Raw genomic sequence first — 22,668 nt, 5'->3', positions numbered from 1 at the left:
GAGTTAGGTACCAGTTTACAAACTCTCAAAGAAGATGAGGCAGTAAATGCCCACAAAATTAACTGCAGAAGCCAGAATTCTCAATGCACTTAAAAATGATTTGAAAAATCTCCAACCAAGAAAGCTTTGTTGCCTTCAGAAAACACCCAAGTAGAAAGGGAGAGACAAAAATCGCAACAGAAATATCATATTCTTTTTGAAATTAATTAAGAAAAAGAAAACAAAGTTTTATGCAGCATCCAATTTAGAGAGCACTTACTCCATTTAAGGTAGAAGAGAATCACTCCAAACCAGCCAAAAACATTAGTGATGTTTCTGTATAGCTGCACACTTGCAAAATTAAAAAATACTCTAGAAAAATTAAAAAGAATCACTGGGTATTATTAAAACCTTCATAGTCCTGGAAACAAAAGCTCATGTTACTGATAAGATACAGAGCTCGAGGTAAGAGCTCTGTACTTTTTCAGAGAAACATCAATAACTTAACAAAGCAAATGCATACACGACACAAAAATTGACTGAAGAAGAAATTAAAGGTCCTTATTTTCCAAAAAAGTGCATTTAGCAGAGGCCTGAGACCATAAGCAGGAATCTTCCAGATGGCAGATCCCTGAGGATGGAGGGGCACTTGGCTGTGATAGGGAATGTATGAAAAGATCCATGCACAGTATCCACTAGTTGTCAACCCCCAGGCCTCCTGCAGTCTGGCTAACTCTATCCTGAGTCGGCAAGTTCTCCAGAAGAGCTAGACAGAGTTGTGTAGTTAAAATAGTGATCTAACAAGGAAGCCTATAAAAGAACTGAATAAAACAGGAGTGAATAGTCTGGAAAGAAGATGTCAGGAAAGCAAGCAAAATAATAGCCTTCAAATACCTGAAGTTGAAGATGGCCAAGACTTAGTCCCTATCTTCAGAATATTACAATCCAGAGTACCATGTGTGGCAATTTAGGATGCAACTAACTATTCATTCACCATAAGGAAGAATTTTCAAACAACTAACACTATCCACAAACATGATGGGCCACTGTTCCAGATCTTTGTCCAGATTTCCCTTTCTAGATGTTCAGATCTTTACAAGATATTTAATAATTATTCCCTTCTCAGGAAATTAAATAGAAATAAGCAATCATTATCATCAGTACTTACTCTCAAGTAATTCATATTATAATCTTTCTCAGAAACATAACATCACAAATTAATCTTCAACATTTCAAAATCTTAGAAAATATCTATCTTTAAATTATGCAAGCTTCTTATCCTTAAAAAAAATTAGGTTTACCTCATATAAGGTACATGGGTCATGACTGGCCTTCACTACTGGAAAACATTTCAAGCTCTGGATACATTATCAAGGAGCCAAATTGGACTTCCCTTCTCCCCATGATTCACAAGTGCTTGGGGGAAATCTCCAAAACATGAAGGATTCGGTTCTAATCAAGCATGTGAAGAAAATGCTTACCAGCAGAGGCTGACCATGTTATAGAAATATCTCAATATATTATGTTTATTTGAGTAGAAAATCACCGGAAAATAGAACCTTTGACTTACCTCTAGTCACAAAATTTTTGTCTCATTCCACAGCTGAAAAGAACTCAATGCGCCTACCTCTGGGAGGAGAACCCACTAATTATTGCTACATATATTGCCACCATTGTGCTACACAAGCTCCCTATCACTACGTAGTGTGCAGAATCAAGCAGGTGAAAATGTTTTGAAGTGACTTCCGTATAAGATAATGACTTGGATTGGATGGCCTCTCATGATCTAATAAATCTTTTTCTTACTAGCTTATGGATTTTTTTCTTTTTTTTAGATTTTATTTATTTATTCATGAGAGACACAGAGATAGATGATAGATAGATGATAGATAGATGATAGATAGATAGATAGATAGAGAGAGAGAGAGAGAGGCAGAGACACAGGCAGAGAGAGAAGCAGGCTCCATATTGGGAGCCTGATGTGGGACTCGATCCCGGGTCTCCAGGACCAGGCCCTGGTCTGAAAGCGGCACTAAACCACTGAGCCACTCAGGCTGCCCCTTATGGATTTTTCTACTTTCATTTGGCCCACTTAGATTGGATTCTTTCTGAGATGTCTTTTACCCTAGAGGCTTGTATCTTTCCTCTTCAATTATTACTAGTTTAATTCTTATGATTCTCCCTTTTCTCTTTGGAGCTCTAGTTTTACTTCTCAGAAGAACAAGTCCATTGGAAGAATATTCTAATCATAAGGTAAACATTAGCCCTCCACATAAATAAAAATTAGGCAAATATTAAAATTACATCTTTAAATAGATTATGAATGTATTTTCAATGAAGTTTTGCCCAATTATTCAAAAAATTTGTCCATTGGTAGTTGATTTATAGCCCTTGGTCACAGTCTTTTATTCTGTGGTGACAAACATAGAAATGTACATAAATGCAAGTTCATTAAAAAAAAAAAAACGTTTACTTCAGATATAATGTCTTCTTGGCTTTCTGTTTATTGTGGAACTGTGGGAAGTTGTCACTGAGAGGGTGTGACTGCCAGTTGACATGTGAGCTGGACCCAGGCACCTGGAGGCTCCTAACCCTCTCCCATCTCCTTGAAATGTGCATTCTTCCCACCATTCTTACACTGGAAACCATTTCAAGCATGCATCCTTGAGAGAATAATGTGTTGCCTCAAGCTTATTTATCCTACAATCCCTATCATACAAATTCCTATGACACTGATTTTTAGGAAACTGTATATTACATTATAAAAAAATAGAACAAAAGTAGTGCCTTACCAGAAGTAATCCAGGCTACTATTTTAATTTTCCTTTTCAATTTATATAGAATATCATTGAGATACTTTAAAACACAAGATTAATTTATTATGTTTCATTTTTAGATGCAGATAAATGTGAATGTGTAGAGAGGAAGCGATAAGGTATTAGTTATCTCAACAACATAGTTTAATTAGAGTGCACTAGTGTGTACAATTCACCTTAAACTCAATTTTGATAGGTATTAAAACTGAAGTGAATAGCTATTCTAAAGTAATTTGAATGCAACCATCTGAATCTCTCCTAATAGTGCATAGGTAAGAGATATGAAAAACTGATTATCTATTTAAAAATACAAATTAGGACTTTTACTGTTGGAAATTATGTTTCTAAACCCATTACAGACTTAAAAAAAAAGTTTTGTGTTAGTAATTCCCAAGATAGCAATGTAGGAGGCTCCTGAATTTATCTCTTCGCACAGATGCACCAAATGTACAACTACCCATAGAGAAGTTTCCTCTGAAAGAAAACTAGCTGAAGACACTGAGTGAATGAGAAAGCACTACAATGAAATGGGCAGGAAGGACTGGAATGCACACTTGCCATAAATCCCATCCTCAGCAAAGCTCCATTCAATCCAGAGAAAAACCCCAACTCCCAGTTGTGAAAACAGAGCATACCAAAATTTATGAGATCCAGTGAAAGCAGTGCTAGCTGGGAAGTTTATAGTGATGAACACCTATACCAAGGACAAAAAAAGTCACAAATAAATGGCCTAACTTTAACTAGGGGGAAAAAAAATAAATGAAGCCCAAAGTTACAAGAAGGAAAGAGATAACAAAAATTAAAGCAAAAATAAATGAAATGGAAACTAGAAAAATAATCGAAAATATTGATGAAATTAAGAGCTGTTTTTTTTAAGATAAAAAAGTACCTAGACTAAGGAAAAAAATTGAGAAGACTCAAAATTCTAAGTGAAAGAGGAGACACTACAATTAACACCACTTAAATATAAAGGATCATAAGAGACTGCTAAGAACAACTATATGCCAGGGCACCTGGGTGGCTCAGTGGTTGAATATCTGCCTTTGGCTCAAGTGGTGACCCTGGGGTCCTGGGATCAAGCCTGGCATCGGGCTCCCTATAGGGAGCCTGCTTCTTCCCTCTGCCTATGTCTCTGCCTCTCTCTGTGTGTCTCTCATGAATAGATAAATAAAATCTTAAAAAAAAAAACAAAAACAACTCTATGCCAACACATTGTATAACCTAGAATGAATGGATAATTCCTGGAAACATAGAACCTACCAAAAATAAATCATGAAAAAAATAGAAAATCTGAACAGACCAATAAGGAGCAAAGAGATTGAATCAGTAAACAAAACAAAACAAAACCCTCTCAATGAAGAAAAACCCAGGACTAAATTTCATTGGTGAATTCTACCAAATACTTAAATAAAAATGTGATTTTTGTCAATTGTATGCCAATAAAGCGAAAAAAAACCCCACTTTGTTTCTAAAATTGTATGGAATAAATGTTCAGCTCGGTTTCTTAGTAGTACTTGTTCCATTCAGGGGATGTTGAAACACTGAAATTAACAGAGATCCTAGGTTCTTTGAATAAGTTAAAATATTAAATTATATTCATAAATAATATGCTAAATACCATCTTAGCAAAAAAATCGTTATTTACAAAATAAATAAATGATTTCCTAACAAGAAATCATTAAATCATCTCCTATGTGTATTAATTATTAATTAATAACCATTAATATTAAAAATATTATAAAGTTGTATAATGTTTTCTGAAAATTCCAGGGTTTATTCTCAAAAAAAATCTTTACAATTATTTGCTTACATTAAATGATGATTAAGGAAATTTTTTTGTCAACTCTACACCACATTTGGAAAGGTGTGTTTGCTTTAGCAGCATTTAAAATAGAGAAATCAACAAAGTATTCAGAAATAAATAATACAAGGTGCAAATAATTAGGAGGTTTCAAACATCCACCATATACAAGACATTAATCAAAGTGTGAAAGCTCATTTTTTTCTTACAAAAACTCCATGATGGAGGTATTATTGCCCCATTTCACCAAAGAGGAAACTAAAGAAAGAGATTAGTAATCAAATGTGCAAACTCATAGCTAGTAAGTGGTAGAACAGATGTGAAATCCAGTCGGACAGGAGAGCTGGTGCTTTTAATATCTACACTTTGCTGACTCTCTGTTAATGTTTTATTAAATTAAATATTGTCTTAATTCCCAGAATAATTATAAAATGAAAATACTCCATTGTAAATTAGATTCTATTTCTCTAATGGCTTATTAAATAGAAGATACTTACAATTTTCTCGGGAAACCGAAACATTTTTCTTTCCAGTTGAAACTCATCCAACAGAAATATGATACAGCAGATACCTCTATGGATTTCTTAAAGTGAAAATATGTATTTACTAAGGACTAGACTTGGAAGTCCTAGATCTCAGAGATTGCTTTGGGAATGTGAAAAAGTCATTATTTGCTGGCTCCCCAGTAATTTATTTTGAATTTGTGAAATTCATTGATGTGTGAACTGGTTATCGAAGCTTGATAAACAGCTTATAAATCACTTTGAAGTTGGCAGAAATAAATATTAATGAGTCAGTGTTCAAGGAATTTTAAGTCAGTATCTCCTTATTTTGTTGCCATCAGCTTAAAAGAGAATCTCAGTTGTTTTATTTAGAAAAGAATCTACAGCTTATTAGTAATGACTGATGTTTCTCAAGATATTCAAAAGACTATTGATTATATCAAATCAAACAATTTGCCTCAAAGAAAATAACATCCTTTATAAAATCATTACAGAGTTGCATATGACAAAAGTTTTGTTTAAAACTTATTTACAGTGGCATTTGGGTGGCTCAGTCAGTTAAGAATCCAACTCTTGGTTTGGGCTCAGGTCATGATCTTGGATTGTGAGATTGAACCCTACATCAGGCTCCACACTCAGCAGGGAGTCTGCTTGAGATTCTCTTTCCTTCTGCCCCTCTCTCTGCTCACCTGCTCTCTCTGTCTAAAATAAATAAATAAATAAATCTTATTTATAAGACATGAGTATGATGATGATTCTAATCCTTTGAGATACTAAGTAACCTGCTTCCCTGAAGCAGGTTCCCCTATTCCTGGCCTTAAGATTGGTAAAGTAAAAAAGCAAGCTTTCCAGTACTAGTGTCTATGAATGTCAGAGCCTTATGGACATTCTCCCACATGAACCATTTCTACCTTATCTACGTAAGACAAAACAGAATCGAAGGTTTTTTTTTTTTAATATTTTTATTTATTTATTTAGGATAGTCACAGAGAGAGAGAGAGAGAGAGGCAGAGACACAGGCAGAGGGAGAAGCAGGCTCCATGCACCGGGAGCCCGACGTGGGATTCGATCCCGGGTCTCCAGGATCGCACCCTGGGCCAAAGGCAGGCGCCAAACCGCTGCGCCACCCAGGGATCCCAGAATCGAAGGGTTTTTATAGCTGCCCTGGCCACATGACAAATGACTAGCAAACTCAGGATTTGAAAACATGTTTATCTAAGTATGAATCTGTGTTAGTTTAGTGTTTGTAATAGGAATAATAGATAATTTTCTACTTGATAGATTTTAAAGATACAAAAAGGCCCTCCAGTTCTCCAAAATACATAATAAAATGAATCTTAAAAACCTATTTACTTATATATATTAGAAAACTCTAATATATAGAATATAGAATATGGAATATATAACCTGTGGAGGTTACAAGCCATACCCCAAATTAATAATCAAATCTGGACTTGGTTTCAGAGCTCCTGTGCCTGTTTTGCCTTCTGAAATAGACACTCAATATAATAATACTAATAGTTGTTTCCTGGATCTTAGTGTTCATTTCTCCTAAGACATTTTGAAACCTTAAATGTCTTTTATACCCCATTTTGAGCTGGCTCATTATATTCCTCTCCAAAGTTCTGGTGCTTATCCGATCTCCAGAAAGGAACAAAATTGCAAAAAGATCCAGACAATTGCATATGGTTGGGAATCTTGTTCACTGTATAAGGACATCCAGCTGAATAAATTGGGAAGCAGGAGTTGAAATACAGCTCACTCTCTACCCACCAAGCCATACAATGGTGAGGCATCCACCTAAAGAGGGCACCATGTCTAATCTGCATAAGGGTAACTTATAGGCTCACACAGGCCCTGCAAAGACTCTGGAAGTTTGGAAGAAAAAGGAGGAGATGATTGGACATAAATATTTATGGTAGATATTGGTATCTGGTAGATATTGGATCTACCAGAAATTAATTAAGACTATAAGGCTAATGATTAGGATGTTTATTAATTCAGTAAATTCACACCGAGAGTGCGTGGGGAGATGTTTTCTCTCAGCACCAATGAATATAATTTTGTTTCAGGAGAAATAATTTAGGGTAAACATCAGCAACATCTACTACTTCACTGTATGGAATATGAGAATGTTACTCAGGAGCCTGTGAATAAGTAAGAAAATGACTCTACAGAAGATGGGAGAAATAGAGAACTCTTGTGCCCTTTTACTTAATGATTTTGTCTCAAAAAATTCCTAAAGTCTTTTTGGAATAAAACACCACGATGTTGCATATACCACATTTTGAAAAATCATTACACCATTACTATGACAGATTCTGAGAGTCTCTGAAGAAACACCTTTGAACATTAAGCTATCAAGTCTTCATTTAATGAATTTATAATTGGCATTTTCCATTCCAATGCTGAACACCTTTGAAATGCTATCAATAACTACTCATTTTTTGAGTAACAGGCATCATACTAGATAGTTTGCATACATATTGTGTATCTTCCTAAAAAAAAGGATACTCCAAAAGTTACACATTACTAAAAAAGAATACTCCAAAAGTTAGATGTTACTATTCTCTTTTTATCAATAAGGAAAAAGACTCAAAGAATCCAAGGCATCTGAGAATTACTGGCAGAGAGCAGATTCAAATCCATGCTGGTCCCAATTTTAAACCTGAGTCCTCTCTACCCCACTGAACTAACCCTATGAGAAGGTTTCTACAGGGAGGAGAAAGTAGAAAGTTAGCTAACCAAACTGTCATTGTAAGATGTGGAAAATATATCTTGACTCAAACATGGCAACTCATGCATTCTCCCACTATATCCTGATGTGTTGTTAACTTGTTAAGCTGCCATTATTTTAAAGTACATAATGAGGTGCTTATAATCAATGGAACTTTATGTATGTGGCTAATCCCTGAGTTCAAGCAATCAGTCGGGGGAAATGTGGAGCGGCTGCTTACCTGTTCTGATAACTTCTGTCCATCCAGGTGAGCCTGCATTACAGCATCATTCACAAGCACATGGAAGTTCAGGAGCACATGTTCAATGTCATACGTTCCGTGCATAGCATCTGATAGCTCCTCCAGTGACCGGATGTATGCGTGCCAGTGTGGATTCAGCTCTGCCGTGTGTGCCAAGCAGCCTCTCACGACATTGAGGCAGTAGCCCATGCAAGGCTTACTGAGAATCAGGCCCTGGCAGTGAGGGCAGTACTGCATCCTCAGGAGGGCTTTGCTGCACTCTTTGGAGAAGTGCAGATGGTCTGTGGTATTAATGACTTCAATGCCCAGATTCAGCGCCTGCAGAAACGTGCGGCTCGGCAGCAGCGATCTCCCCATCTGCCCCATTACTCTTTTGGGAATATTACCAAATGGTCTAACATCCCGGCGGGCCATCCGGATGCATTCCGAGTATTCCAGGGAACTGTCAGTCACACCAGGGTTAATGAGGTGATTGTAGACTAGAGGGAAAAGGCTGTCAAAGAATCTGTTTACAAATTCGTCAGGATTAATGTCTGCGCCAAATAAATAGAGCCCCACATCAGTGAACAACTCCTGAACTGAAGCTGTAGCCTCTAGGGCCATGTTCCTGTAGGTGTTGCAGAAGAGTATACTGGTGTAATTCTCTGCCTGTCTGATGAGAGTTTCAAGCGTTTCTGTAACAAAAGCAGAGGTCAAACATGAAAAGGCTTAGTATTCATGTTAAAAATGTGCATCTCCCTGCACCAGACAGTAAATGAGCTTAATGCATCCTATCCAACCTATGGATCCATGTGGGAAATGCTCAGCCTAGTCAACTCACTTTAGCTTCCCAAGGATAATGGCTGGTCAACAATGGGCATTACACACACACACACACACACACACACACACACACACACGTTATGTAAGATGTATTTCTTAGAGTCAAACATCTTTAGAAGGTATAGAAATAAAAAAGAAATTAGGATATGGTAGCTCCCTACTTATTTAATTCCACAATCCACCATGACCCAACAGTGACAGAAAAGTGTCATTGAGAAGATAATTGCCAACCATGGGTTCATTGTTGATAAAAGACTGACATTAGATGCTTGAGTCATCTAATTGTACTTTGGTACTTTTTCCATTCTTTATTTCCAAATGAACATTAGTAGATTATATGCTAGTCACTGCAAAAAGAAGCTAAATACTTAAAGGGAAGCCTGACAAGCATCAGACCCCCTACCATGTTCAAATTAAAAATACAGTGAAATATTTCAGGGTTAAATAATCTCTTAACTGGAAAACTTTGCTTAGTAGAAAAGTCATGAGTTGTATTAGTTGATGAAAATAATTGTGTGACCATCTTCTGAACTATGTTCTGTTGTTCTTATCATCTTATCACCCAAAAGCTTTACTGTGGGACATTTTATCTTCTCATTTAGGTAATGGATACTGATGTTTCCAAATAAATTTCTCCATATAAAAAACAAAGAATAATTTATCCACCAATTAAGAAAGGTTGTAGTAATCAGCAAGCAAAAGTTATATTTCAAAATGATAGCTGTATGCAGGAGTTGAACGCCTTGGATATTCTAGGAATTACATTTTATAATTAGCCTAATTATAATAAATAATGATGCTGGACTGTTATCAATATATAATTAACTGTAAAATACATCAATAAAATTATCTCCCAAAACCCCGATCTCATAGTTATTTTTAATTAGGTTGTAAGAGACCACATAATAATTCAGTAATCAGACCACTGAATATATTATAAAAGGAGATGGAACAACAGTAGAATAAAATGAAATAATGAAAGGCAGAAGTTCAGGGAGAGCTACTAACAAAGTGGAACCATGTCATGAATATGCCATAGTGTCCTAAAAACAAATAAATAGGAACAACAACAAACAAAACCAAACAAAACACCTTTATGAAAAGCATGGACAGATAAAATACAGTATCATGTATTCTGATTCTGTTCTGAGACCATAATGTTGGGTTTCAACCTTTAGTGTGATATATCAAGGTGCCTGCTCTAGACTAAATGTTTGTTTTCCCCCTAAAATTATGTTCAAATCTAAACTCCGACATGATGGGACTTGGAAGTGAGGCCTTCAAGAGGTCATTAGTTCCTGAGGGTGAAGCCCTCATGAATGGGATTAGTGCCTCTAAAAAAGAGACTCTGGAGAGCTCCTTTGTTTGCCCTTTCTGCTATGTGAGGACACAGTGAGATGACCATCTGTGGACCAGGAAGTAGGCTCTCACCAGCACTATGATCTTGCACTTTCTAGCCTCCAGAACTATGAGAAATAAATTTTTGTTCTTTATATAAGAAATAAAATTTGTGTGTGTGTGTGTATATACATATACATATATATGTGTGTGTGTGTATATATATATATAGTATTATTCCATTATAGCAGCATGAGGTAAAGAATTGCTTCTACCCTATCATCAAAGACAACAGCTTTTAAAGATGGTTGCCACTCTATTGCAACATAGAATACTACACACTCTAGCTTATTAAGGAGGCAGGGCTCTTGTTATCTCTGCATCTCCAATGCTCACTAGAATATAAGCTATTCACTGTACACACAATAAGAATGTGAGTGAGTGAAGGGTTCAGGTGAGATTAGCTGCTCTGCCAAGTGAGATCATCTGGTCGCCCAGGCTGGGTGAGGAAAATTCAGACTTCCAGGTCTCTGCACTGGGGTTTGCAACTCAGTAGGTCTGTTTTAGTTCATGAATCTACATTTAACCAGCAACCTCCATGATTCTTTAAACCCAGCCAATTTTTGAAAATCGCACTTGCAGTAATCTATAGAATGTTCTCTCTGTTTTTATAGAGCAGTTCAACAAGCATTACACCATACAGACTGATCCTACAGCTGCAATCTCAGCCACTACACTCTGCTTTTAGAAACCCGCAGGAGTGAGTGTGAAAAGGGAATTAGACCTGTAGTTGGAACTAAAATAAAACTGCTAAGCTGATATTTTTCTCATTAATATAGCCTCATGTCCCTCAGTAAATTGCATGTGGCCAAGAATTATGATGTAAATTGCAAATGAGATTATTTGCCAGTAATTGTTAAAGAATAATGCTTGCAGGGGATCCCTGGGTGGCTCAGCGGTTTGGCGCCTGCCTTTGGCCCAGGGCGCGATCCTGGAGTCCCGGGATAGAGTACTGTGTCGGGCTCCTTGCGTGGAGCCTGCTTCTCCCTCTGCCTGTGTCTCTGCCTCTCTCTCTCTCTCTCTCTCTATGTCTGTCATGAATAAATAAATAAAATCTTAAAGAAAGAATAATGCTTGCAATTTTTTTAAAGATAAAATAAGGATAGATTTAAAGATACCAATACCACAGGCACACTTACACACATTCCACCAGTTTTTCTAAGGTGTGTGCCATAGATGTATTTGTGTGACTGATATCTACCATACTATTCTCAGGACAATAAAGGTTGAATGCTACCCCAGGAAATACAAATGTTCCATCTGATTTCTGCCAACTCTAAGTGATGTTCAAACATGCAAATTTTTTAAAGTGAAAAATTGTGTTTTTTTATAAATTCTAGTCCCAGTAATTTGTAACTTAAAATGATTCAGGAATATATGGAATTTATCTTTTCAGCTTCTATAACAAATAAGTTTTGCAAATTAGTTTATTCTGTGAAAGCAATAATGAAAAGAAGGTATTTAATACTTATAATTTTTATTTATTTATATTTTTTTTATAATTTTTATTTTTATTTCAGACTAGCTTTCCTCTGATATTTTAAACAAAATAACTACAAAATATATAAAATGTTAGGAATCCAGTACAGTAACATTTTTAAACTTGTCTCTAATGTAAAAATTAAAATTTTAGTTTTCTAAATGTATTGTTTTTGCTGAACTTTAAATTAAGAGATTACATCTGTTCAAATATCAACATTCTATTTCCTAAATATCTAAACACAAAATGGCTTATTAAAATGGACTTATTCTGCAGTAGTTTTTCTATGCTAATAACTTATTGCAATATAAAGATTTTTCTTTCAATCTGTGTTAAATATAATATTGACACATCTAGTTAATTAAATTACCTAAACATGTGTTGGTATTTTTGAATGCGTATGTTTGTGATCCTAAATATTTCTTAAATCCTGTAAATAATGAAAACTGTAAGTAATTGTTCTCTATACTATTGAATCTTTAATGATTAAAGATAAATATACTTTTGTGAATTTTCGATACTAAAATAAAATGTTAATATAAACACATATCAGAAATGGAACAATCTAGAAGCCAATCCACTGTATGATTATGTTAATTTTTTTTAAAGAAAAGTAAGTAAAATCAGAAGTTGAATTTCCTAAAATTAGTTGTTTGTACTAACTCTGAATTTGCAAATTCATCACTTTTTTCTCCTACTATGTTTTCCAGAGTTGAGTGTATTCATTTTATGGAATTAATATTGTGATTTTGATAAAAATTTAAACCTATCAAAAGAATTGTCAAATAAACAAAACATTTTGCTGTTGTACAAAAAAATAATCCACATATAAAATCAGTATTTATAAATCCAAGGTAGTTTAGGTGCTAAATAATTTATCTTATCTACTTCATTATTAAAGAGAAACCATATAGTTCCTTTCATACAAAGTCTTAGTAAGAAATAAAAGTCCTTCACCTAAGCCATACAAATAATAGTGTTCTGTTGATGTGCCAAAAATCATAACATATATTGAAAATAAACATTTGCAAGCTTGCTTAAGGAATTTAAGAAACAGACTAGGAAAAAAATAATTTTTTTTTGTTTTCCTTTGAGAATAACCTCTTCTTTCCAGTGCTATCAGATCAAGACATCTTCCAACTTTCCTTTTAATGTCTAAGAGTGGTAGGTTGAATAAGACACTGCAGTCTAATTACTGATTGAATAAAAGCATAATTTCTCCCAGCTTTATGAGAGAATTAAGTTACACACCATCTCATTAAGTAGAAAGTGAAGTTGGAATACATAAAGTTGATCTGTACCCACTTCAAATTCCATCATTAACATTCTGTGAAAATTTAATAACAAAACACCTATGACTAGAAACTTAAATCAACTTTTTTCAGCCTACATTCCCTTTAAAGACATTTTATAGTACATACAAATGATTACTGACACTTAAACCAAAGATTTAAACTTAAATACAATTGGTGGAGATAAAACACGGTGATGTTGATTTAAAATCAAATTTGACAAACTGCAAAATCAGTGAAGACTTTTATGCAGGTAGCTTTTTACAATGGGAAAAACAATATTTATAGGGCTTTTATTTCTTTAAAGATAAAGAGGATTTCAAAATATAATGATCATGAAATAACTGTTATAATAACCTCCCCTGCATGACATGAACAGACATTTTACAACCCTTTTCATATTTTTATTATTTTTGATATATGAACATTTTAAGATACAAAGTTTAAAGTGCCTTAAAATTTAAGACCCCAGATATTCTCAAAAATAGCAATAAATAGATGAAGAAAGATTAAATCCTATCAATCATATCAACTGTGGATAATCAGATGATATTACAATGTATACCTGAGTTGAAGAAAACTTTTCATGGAAAATTTACACATTTGTGCATTTTAATTCTCAAGTCACAAATTTTGTTACTACCACAGATAATTTCATACTACCCTGCTAGTTCAGAGCTACTTTATGTCAGAATCTACTTTTTCCACTGTATTGATTTATTGATCCATGAGTAGATAGGTAGAGATCACTTTAAGAGCAATTTCTCAATCAGTTTTAATCACATACATATTACAATAAACTGTATTCCTTCTGCCTCTCTTATTAAACAAAAATGCCTTACAATAATTTTAATAAGTCACATTTAATAATCCCTTTAATTAGCAGAAGACACAGCCACTCTGAAGATATACATATTTAAGTAAAAGAAGCAGTTATCAATTTCTCCAGTCTGGAAGTGTTTATCCTGAATTCATCCTTTTGATATTTGCATATTTCCTCAACATTTGCATAGAGTAAAATGCGTAATAAAAGTTTCCTAGAATATTAATTTAATGACATTTTTAAATGTTATCCAGTATGATTTATAATATTATTCTTCAGAAATTAGTCATCTACACAAATAAATAGTAAGTGGATATTAATCTGTATCACCAAAAATTAACATATTGGTCATTAATCTGGTTTCCTTGGACAAGCCCACATGGAAAAATGCTTTCTCATCTTTACTCTTTCCTCATTTCCCTCCCCACTAATTCAGTTATCATGGTGCTTCTCATTTATTACTAATATCATTGTATAAACATTTATGTTCTGAATATCAGTTTATGATTTTAACAAGGATTTAAACTCAATTATGCACACATAAAATACATGCCAAACAATTCACTGTAGATTGTTTCATAAGTTATTGTGGGATGAAGATTTTAAATCAAATCTAAAAATATTTAAAATAAACCCCAAAACAGGGGCACCTGGGTGGTTCAGTCAGTTAAGCATCTGACTCTTGATTTCAGCTCAGGTCATGACCTCAGAGTCATGAGATTGAGCCCCATGTTGGACTCTATGCTCAGCACAGAGTCTGCTTAGGATTCTCTTTTTCCTTCTCCCTGTGTCCTGCTTGTGCTCTCGGTGTCTCTCTCTCTCTCTCTCTCTTCTCTCTCTCTCCCTCTCTCTAATAAATTAAATATTTAAAAATAAATAAATAAGCTCAGAAATATAATCTAGAAATACAAAACTGCCATATAAAAGTTTTCATTCATTGATTTTTATCATCTTTTTTTTAAGATTTTATTTTATTTATTCATGAGAGACACACAGAGAGAGAGAGAGAGAGAGAGAGGCAGAGACACAAGCAGAGGGAGAAGCAGGCTCCATGTAGGGAGCCTGATGTGGGACTCGATCCTGGGACTCCAGGATCACGCCCTGGGCCGAAGGCAGGCGCTAAACTGCTGAGCCACCCAGGGACCCTCTTATTTACATCATCTTCTATTTTTATATATACTTTTTAAAAATCAGTATCCTTTACTGTTTTTTTTGTTTGTTTGTTATTTTGTTTTGTTTTGTTTTTTTGCTTAATTTCATACTCTAACACATTGGTCTCCTTTACGTAAACAAAAATCTTTATGTCATTTTACTTCATAATCTCATTTTCTCTTTTTGATAGAAAGAAAATAAGAATATTCTATATTTTCAGCTTAGAGTGACATAATGGCCATTCCTTCTTCAATGCATTCAAATCCAACTGTTGTTTTTTGTCACTCATTAATGCATTCATTCATTAAATCATTATTTTTGAGCACCTGCTGTAGAATCTCAATGCTAAAGCTGAACAAGTCATACAAGTTTCTACCCTCATGAGGCTTAGAATCTAAAGGATAGGAAAGTATAATAGCAGACACATAAATATGATTCATTATTGTATTAAGTAAGTACTATAGAAGAAAAGATTAAAGGGTAGAAAGTGATAAGAGAACTGTTTTGGAGGGCTATAGGTCAAGTTGTCCACAACCAACTCATTATCATACAATCAAAAGTAAACTCCCTGACTAATCTATTCCCAAAAGCAAACTTCCTGAATTTACCAACTGTACCCAAACTATTCAAACTATATATAATGTTTGGTTTTTTGACACATTAAAAATTATTTTGGTAAACTGGTTATGGCAGGTTGATTTTCTATGTATGGACCACTTGAGATCATGTGAGCAGGAAAGCCTCCACCAAGGCTGAGTAGGGACCTCCATGATGAAAAAGTCCAGCCATGATCAGATGGGGTGTGGTTAGCCAGTTCATAGGAAGTGGAATGTGAGGTTCTGAGGTGTGAAGAAGCTTGCTGACTAAAAAGTCTGAGGAAAGTCAATGTTTTGAAGAACAGTGAGAGGAAGGGAGAAAGACCAAAGAAATCAGAACAGCCTCACAAATCATGGGTAGGAGTTCGTATTTTATACGTTGAATGAGAAGCTACTGGGGAATTTTATACATGGAGAAACATGATCTGGTTTGTATAGCAAAAGATCATGATGCTGCTGTGTAGAAAATGGACTGTTGGAACAAGAGAGAAAACAAGGAGCTGAGTTCATAAGCTATGGTAACAGTATGGGTGCCAGATGCTATGGGCTAGACTGTGGTGGTAATGGAGTAAGTTGTAAAAAGTAATCACATTGGGGCACATGTATTAAATGGTATCCAAAGGACTTGCTGTGGTAGGAGGGAGATGCAGGGGAAATGGGTAAACGATGGCTACAGTTGAAGTCTATGCCTCAACAGTTGGATATGCAGTAGTGCCAATTCACTGAGATAGCCAAGTCTAGGGAGGCACCATGTTTGTGTGTGGTGTGAGTTGGAAACTCAAAGTTCTATTTTGGACATGCTAAGATTGAAATACCAATTAGAAATTCAAATAAAGTTTATAAGTACAGAGTTAGAAAAAATAATATTTGTCTCAGGAAGAAAGTGGAGCCCAGTGATGCAGACCTGAGATTGATGGGCAAGGAGAGTAAAATCATGTAACTGGATGAAATAACCTTGGAAGGAAGATAGGGAAGAGTGCAGAAATGAAGGAAAAGAAGCGCAGCCAGCAAGAAGAAAGAGAATAAAAGCCAGCGAAGTAAAAAAGAAATCAGGAGAGTGGTCTGTGCCAGAAACCAAGGGAAGATGTTTCAAGTAGAAGGAAGTAATCCATCACATCAAATGCTATTAAGAGGTCAACTGAGATGATCGGTAACAACTGACCATGGGAAGCTCTTACTGACCTTGACAAGAACTACCTCAGCAGAATGTGAGCACAAAAGATAACAGGAATTGAGGTAATATATAGACAACTGTCTAAAAAATCCTTGCTCCTTGTTTTATGAGGAAAGAGAATTTATTGGATGTTCATATGCTGATAGGAGCAATTTGACTAACAAATAAATATTGACTGAGCAGGAACTGTTGGAGAAAATCCCTTGAATAAGCAAAAGAATGTTATCTAAGGTACATGTAGATATAAAAATAGTGGCTAGACAAGTGAATGGTAAAATTGCCAAGGATGAAGCAAGAGAAGTAAAGAGAAAGAGAGTGATCCAGGTAACAAAATCTTGAGTTGATAAAGGAAGATGGCCAGAAGTCTGATGAAGGACAGTCTGAAGTACCAATGTGTGGTGAGTCTTCCAGCAGGCATGTTTAAGGGGATTTTCTTAAGGAAACAGAAACAACAATGTGGATCAAGGAACACATTTCCCTGTTACGTCATTTGCAAATATCTTCTCCCATTCTGTAGGTTGTCTTTTAGTTTTGTTGACTGTATCCTTTGCTGTGCAAAAGCTTCTTATCTTGATGAAGTCCCAATAGTTCATTTTTGCTTTTGTTTCTTTTGCCTTCGTGGATGTATCTTGCAAGAAGTTACCGTGGCCGAGTTCAAAAAGGGCGTTGCTTGTGTTCTCCTCTAGGATTTTGATGGAATCTTGTCTCACATTTAGATCTTTCATCCATTTTGAGTTTATCTTTGTGTATGGTGAAAGAGAGTGGTCTAGTTTCATTCTTCTGCATGTGGATGTCCAATTTTCCCAGCACCATTTATTGAAGAGACTGTCTTTCTTCCAGTGGATAGTCCTTCCTCCTTTATCGAGTATTAGTTGACCATAAAGTTGAGGGTCCACTTCTGGATTCTCTATTCTGTTCCATTGATCTATGTGTCTGGCCAACACGCACATGAGAAAATGCTCTGCATCACTTGCCATCAGGGAAATACAAATCAAAACCACAATGAGATACCACCTCACACCTCACAGTGAGAATGGGGAAAATTAACAAGGCAGGAAACCACAAATGTTGGAGAGGATGCGGAGAAAAGGGAACCCTCTTACACTGCTGGTGGGAATGTGAAATGGTGCAGCCAATCTGGAAATGGTGCAGCCAATGTGGAAAACTGTGTGGAGGTTTCTCAAAGAGTTAAAATTAGACCTGCCCTACGATCCAGCAATTGCACTGCTGGGGATTTACCCCAAAGATGCAGATGCAATGAAATGCCGGGAAACCTGCACCCCGATGTTTATAGCAGCAATGTCCACAATAGCCAAACTGTGGAAGGAGCCTCAGTGTCCATCGAAAGATGAATGGATAAAGAAGATGTGGTTTATGTATACAATGGAATATTACTCAGCCATTAGAAATGACAAATACCCACCATTTGCTTCAACGTGGATGGAACTGGAAGGTATTATGCTGAGTGAAATGAGTCAATCGGAGAAGGACAAACATTATATGTTCTCATTCGTTTGGGGAATATAAATAATAGTGAAAGGGAATAGAAGGGAAAAGAGAAGAAATGGGTAGGAAATATCAGAAAGGGAAACAGAACATAAGGACTCCTAACTCTGGGAAACAAACTAGGGGTGGTGGAAGGGGAGGAGGGCGGGGGGGGTGGGGGTGACTGGGTGGCAGGCACTGAGGGGGGCACTTGATGGGATGAGCACTGGGTGTTATTCTGTATGTTGGCAAATCGAGCACCAATAAAAAATAAATTTTTTATTTTTAAAAAAAAGGAACACATTTCCCCCAACCACAGATGCATGCAGTAGTTGCCTATTATGGTTGTAGTGAATTACCACAAAATTGGAAGCTTAAAACAATAGAAATTTATTCTCTCATCATTCTAGATGTCAAAAGGAAAAGTCAGAACCACCGGGCTGAAGTCACCATAGGCTAGCCTGGGCTCTCTCCAGAAACTCTAGGAGAGAATCTCTTCTCTGCCTCTTCCAGCTTCTCCTGGCTGTTGGCATTTTGTGGCTTGTGGGTATGTAAACCCATCATAGTCATATTGTCTTTCCTGTGTGTGTCTCAAATCTCTTTCTCTCTCTTTTAAGGATTTATGTGGTAGCTTTTAGGGTCCAGCCAAATAATCTAGGATAATCTCTCCATCTCAGGATCCTTAATTTAATCACATCTGCAAATACCTTCCCCCACCCCCCCAGATTTACAGATGCAGGAGTCAGTCCCTATTATCTCCAGAGGCCAGTATTCAATCTACTATCATACTGATCATAAAAGACAACAAATGTCTACACTTGACTAGCAAACTCAGGAGACAAAGATTCTGGTCCAGGCTCTTCCATAAACCAATCATATGAGCCATTTAACTTTCCTAAACATCAATTTTATCTTTAACAAAATAGGTATCATAGTGTCAGTTCTGACAGTGGGACAGAATATCTCTGAAATTCAAATGAAATAAAGTACACGATGATGCCTAGTGATCTCTTCCCCTGTGTTTACATCCTGCACTGGAAAGATGTTTTCAGAATGACTGTAACCTCCTCCCTTTCCTATAGGATCAGAGGTCCTCTGAGATGGGAATCATGTCCTGTTCATCTTTAAACCACCCAACTGTTGGCTCATCAGAAGCCTTAATTACATTCTGATAGGCCTAGGTTCAAATCCACTCCAGTGAAATAACTATAAATTTTCTAACTTGCCCACACTCCATTTATTCTCATCACAAAACAGGTAGAACACTTTCTTTAATGGTGGTTGTGATAATTAAATTAATTTGTGCATGCACATACTGTCCTAATGCCTGCAGGTGGAAAGTGCTCAAAATACGTTAAAGAATCCTACAACCAGTAATTTCACTTCTGCCATGTACTTGCCATAAGCTAGATACTTTATTAAATTATTTTGGTGGGGCACTGGGTGGCTCAGTCAATTGAGCTCTGACTCTTGATTTCCACTCAGATCATGATCTCAGGGTTGTGAAATCGAGCTCCATGTTGGGCTCCATGCTGGGTGTGGAGCATGCTTAAGATTCTCTCTCTGCCCCTCTCCCTTCCTTATCTAAAAAAAAAATTCTTTTGGTAAATTAATTCACTTGGTTCCCCAACCCATGGTATAGGTAATCTTAATATAATAACAATTAAATAAATAATAAATAACTAGAGTTATAATAAATATCAGAAGTCTGATAAATGACAGTATGGAACACTAGCAGGTAGTGAGTCTGGTGAACATAATTATATACTGAATATAATAATAATGTAGTATAAATAATTATTATTAACATTCTCATTTTAAAGATAATCAAGCTTAGGTACTGAAAATGTAAGTGATTTCCTAAAGTTTGCTCAAGTAATAGACTTTCTATATTTACATAGAAAATGGCAGAGCCTGGATCTGAATCCAAGCTATCTGGCTCCAGAGTCTAGGTTCTGAACTATTAGGATATGGGAGCTTTTTAAAAAGGCTAAAAGACTATATAAAATAAGCTTTAAAAAGGGCCATTTGGTATATATTTAATCCAAAAATAAAACAAAACTATATATTTTTTTATTTTATATTTATATTTATATTATATTATATATATATATATATATATTTTACTGTTACTTTAGTACATTGGGCCATTACATTATAATCAAAATAGCCATTATAATTATTCCCTTTTTTCAGGAAACTAACCGGTATCATTAACATAGAGAAAATAAATGAGAAGAAATCCCTACATGTGTTGTATGGAGTCCAAACAGCTGAGGATTTTCCAATATTTATAATTATTAACTGGAAAAATCCATCCTAATATCTGGGGAAAAAAAAAGATACCATATAAGATCTTTATTCCTAAGTACATGTGGAGAAGGAAATAAACACTCTTGCACCTTACCTCTAACCCTCCATAAAACAGTCTGTATTTGAAGAGACTCTAAGGGAAGATATACTAAGGTTCAATTAGGACAAGAAGGTCAAATTCCACTCAGAGATAAAGGTTGAGGATATAGGGAATTTTGTTGTGATGGTCTGTAAATTCCATCAGAGAACAATGGAAAATTTGGGGGGGTGGGGAACAGAGAGACATAACTGAACAGTTCACGTTAAAGGTTGCACTGAGCCACTGAAATAGCCCAAGGTCTGTACAGACCTCTACCTAACCAAATGCACTGCCTTCTTTCTAGGACCTGCAGTCTCCTGGGCACTTCAGTCATATAAACTTCTGGGATTGATTCCCTTACAACCTCTATGGGAGACATTTTTTTTTTCTTTCACTCATTCCTCTAAATCCTAGGCCAGTTTTTTTTTCAAAGCCCCAGTATTTGTTCCATAAAAATATAACACCACTTCTACAATATTAAATGAAACTTCCAAGCTAATGATCCCCAAATGTACATATGTTACTCAGTGATTCCCAAAGTTTTTGGTCTCAGGATCCTTTACATTCTTAAAAGTTACTGAGAGGGATCCCTGAGTGGCAGAGCGGTTTAGCGCCTGCCTTTGGCCCATGGTGTGATCCTGGAGACCAGGGATTGAATCCCACATCAGGCTCCCAGTGCATGGAGCCTGCTTCTCCCTCTGCCTATGTCTCTGCCTCTCTCTCTCTGTGTGTGTGACTATCATAAATAAATAAAAAATTTTAAAAAAAAGTTACTGAGAAACCTGAAGATGTCTTGGAGGGTTACATTTATAGATGTATATATTTTTTAATAAAAATTGACAACTAATTAAAATATTTATTCAGTCCACTTAAAAAATAACTATAACAAACTTATTACATTAGAATAAATTACATATTTTGTTAAAAATGCATAATTTCCAAAACAAATAGTATAAAGAGTGGCATGATGTTACATTATTGTAAGTTTTATTAATATCTGGCTTAATCAAAAAGAGCTAGAGTCTCATATCTACTTCTGGATTTAATTCATTACAATATGTTGTCTCAGTCAAATATATATAAAAAATCTGGGACACTTGGACGGCTCAGTTGGTAGAGCATCTGCCTTTGGCTCAGGTTGTGATCCCAGGGTCCTGGGATTGAGTCCCGCATCAGAATCCCCACAGGGAGCCTGCTTCTCCCTCTCTCTCTGCCCCTCTCCCTCTGTCCTTCTCCCCTGCTCATACTCTCTCTCCGGTGCACACACACTCTCTCTCTATCAAATAAAAAATAATTTTAAAAAGGAAAAAAATCCAGCTTCCCAAAGATACACAGTTGGCAAAAGAAGGTATATTTAACCATCTTTTCAGATAATTGTTAATATTCCTCTTTGCTATTACACCAAAACTTGACAAGTAATTTTTCTTCGTGGTCAGTTGCAATTTTCCACTGGTTTATATTTTACTATGAATGGTTCTGTTACCCATGCGTGATTTTGTAATTCAGGTATTAACATTTGAAAATATTGGTTCATACATTATGCACATTTTCTCAATGCTGACAGAGTTAATCATTTCTGTATGTAATTAGGAACCTTTCAAGTTTATGGTGATCTCCTTAAGTTTTCTATAATTCCAATTTTCTCTTGAAATCTCAAATGTAATCACTGGCAACAAACACTATAAGGTGGGCAGAGAGAGATAACTGAAGGGTTCAGATTAAAAATTGTTTTTCTTGAAGTGGCAGGTTCATTTTAGTCTACTCTGAGATGTCTCCCCACGTCTGAATCATCATAATTTGTCAATCATGTTTTTCACTAAAAAAAAAAAAAAAAAAATGTGTTCAAGAAAGAGTGGCTAGTTGAGCTTGCAATTTAAATACACACTTGTGTGCCTTTCATCAAGAGAGACATTATACTTTAGAATGCAGAAGATGTGCTTTATGTATTATGGCATCACACAAAATGTGAAAGATATA

At 35.6% G+C, this 22,668-nt stretch overlaps 1 protein-coding gene across 5 annotated transcripts in view; it reads right to left on the bottom strand.

Moving 5' to 3' along the window:
* The window catches only part of GPC5 (glypican 5), a 1,343,656-nt gene that overhangs the window by 1,064,542 nt on the left and 256,446 nt on the right, over nt 1-22,668 (bottom strand). For all 5 annotated transcript variants that reach the window (XR_005376464.1, XM_038569867.1, XM_038569868.1 and 2 more), the window contains exon 3: nt 8,057-8,751. Coding sequence is in view for 4 of the 5 variants with exons in the window: in XM_038569867.1 (XP_038425795.1) it covers nt 8,057-8,751 (695 nt within the window). In the remaining variant the exon portion in view is untranslated. The remainder of the gene's footprint in view (nt 1-8,056; nt 8,752-22,668) is intronic.

Source organism: Canis lupus, chromosome 22, assembly GCF_011100685.1.
Source record: "Canis lupus familiaris isolate Mischka breed German Shepherd chromosome 22, alternate assembly UU_Cfam_GSD_1.0, whole genome shotgun sequence".
Taxonomy (NCBI): Eukaryota; Metazoa; Chordata; class Mammalia; order Carnivora; family Canidae; genus Canis; species Canis lupus.
Note: the sequence above shows the minus strand (reverse complement) of the source record. Positions and strands in the feature narration are given on the sequence as shown.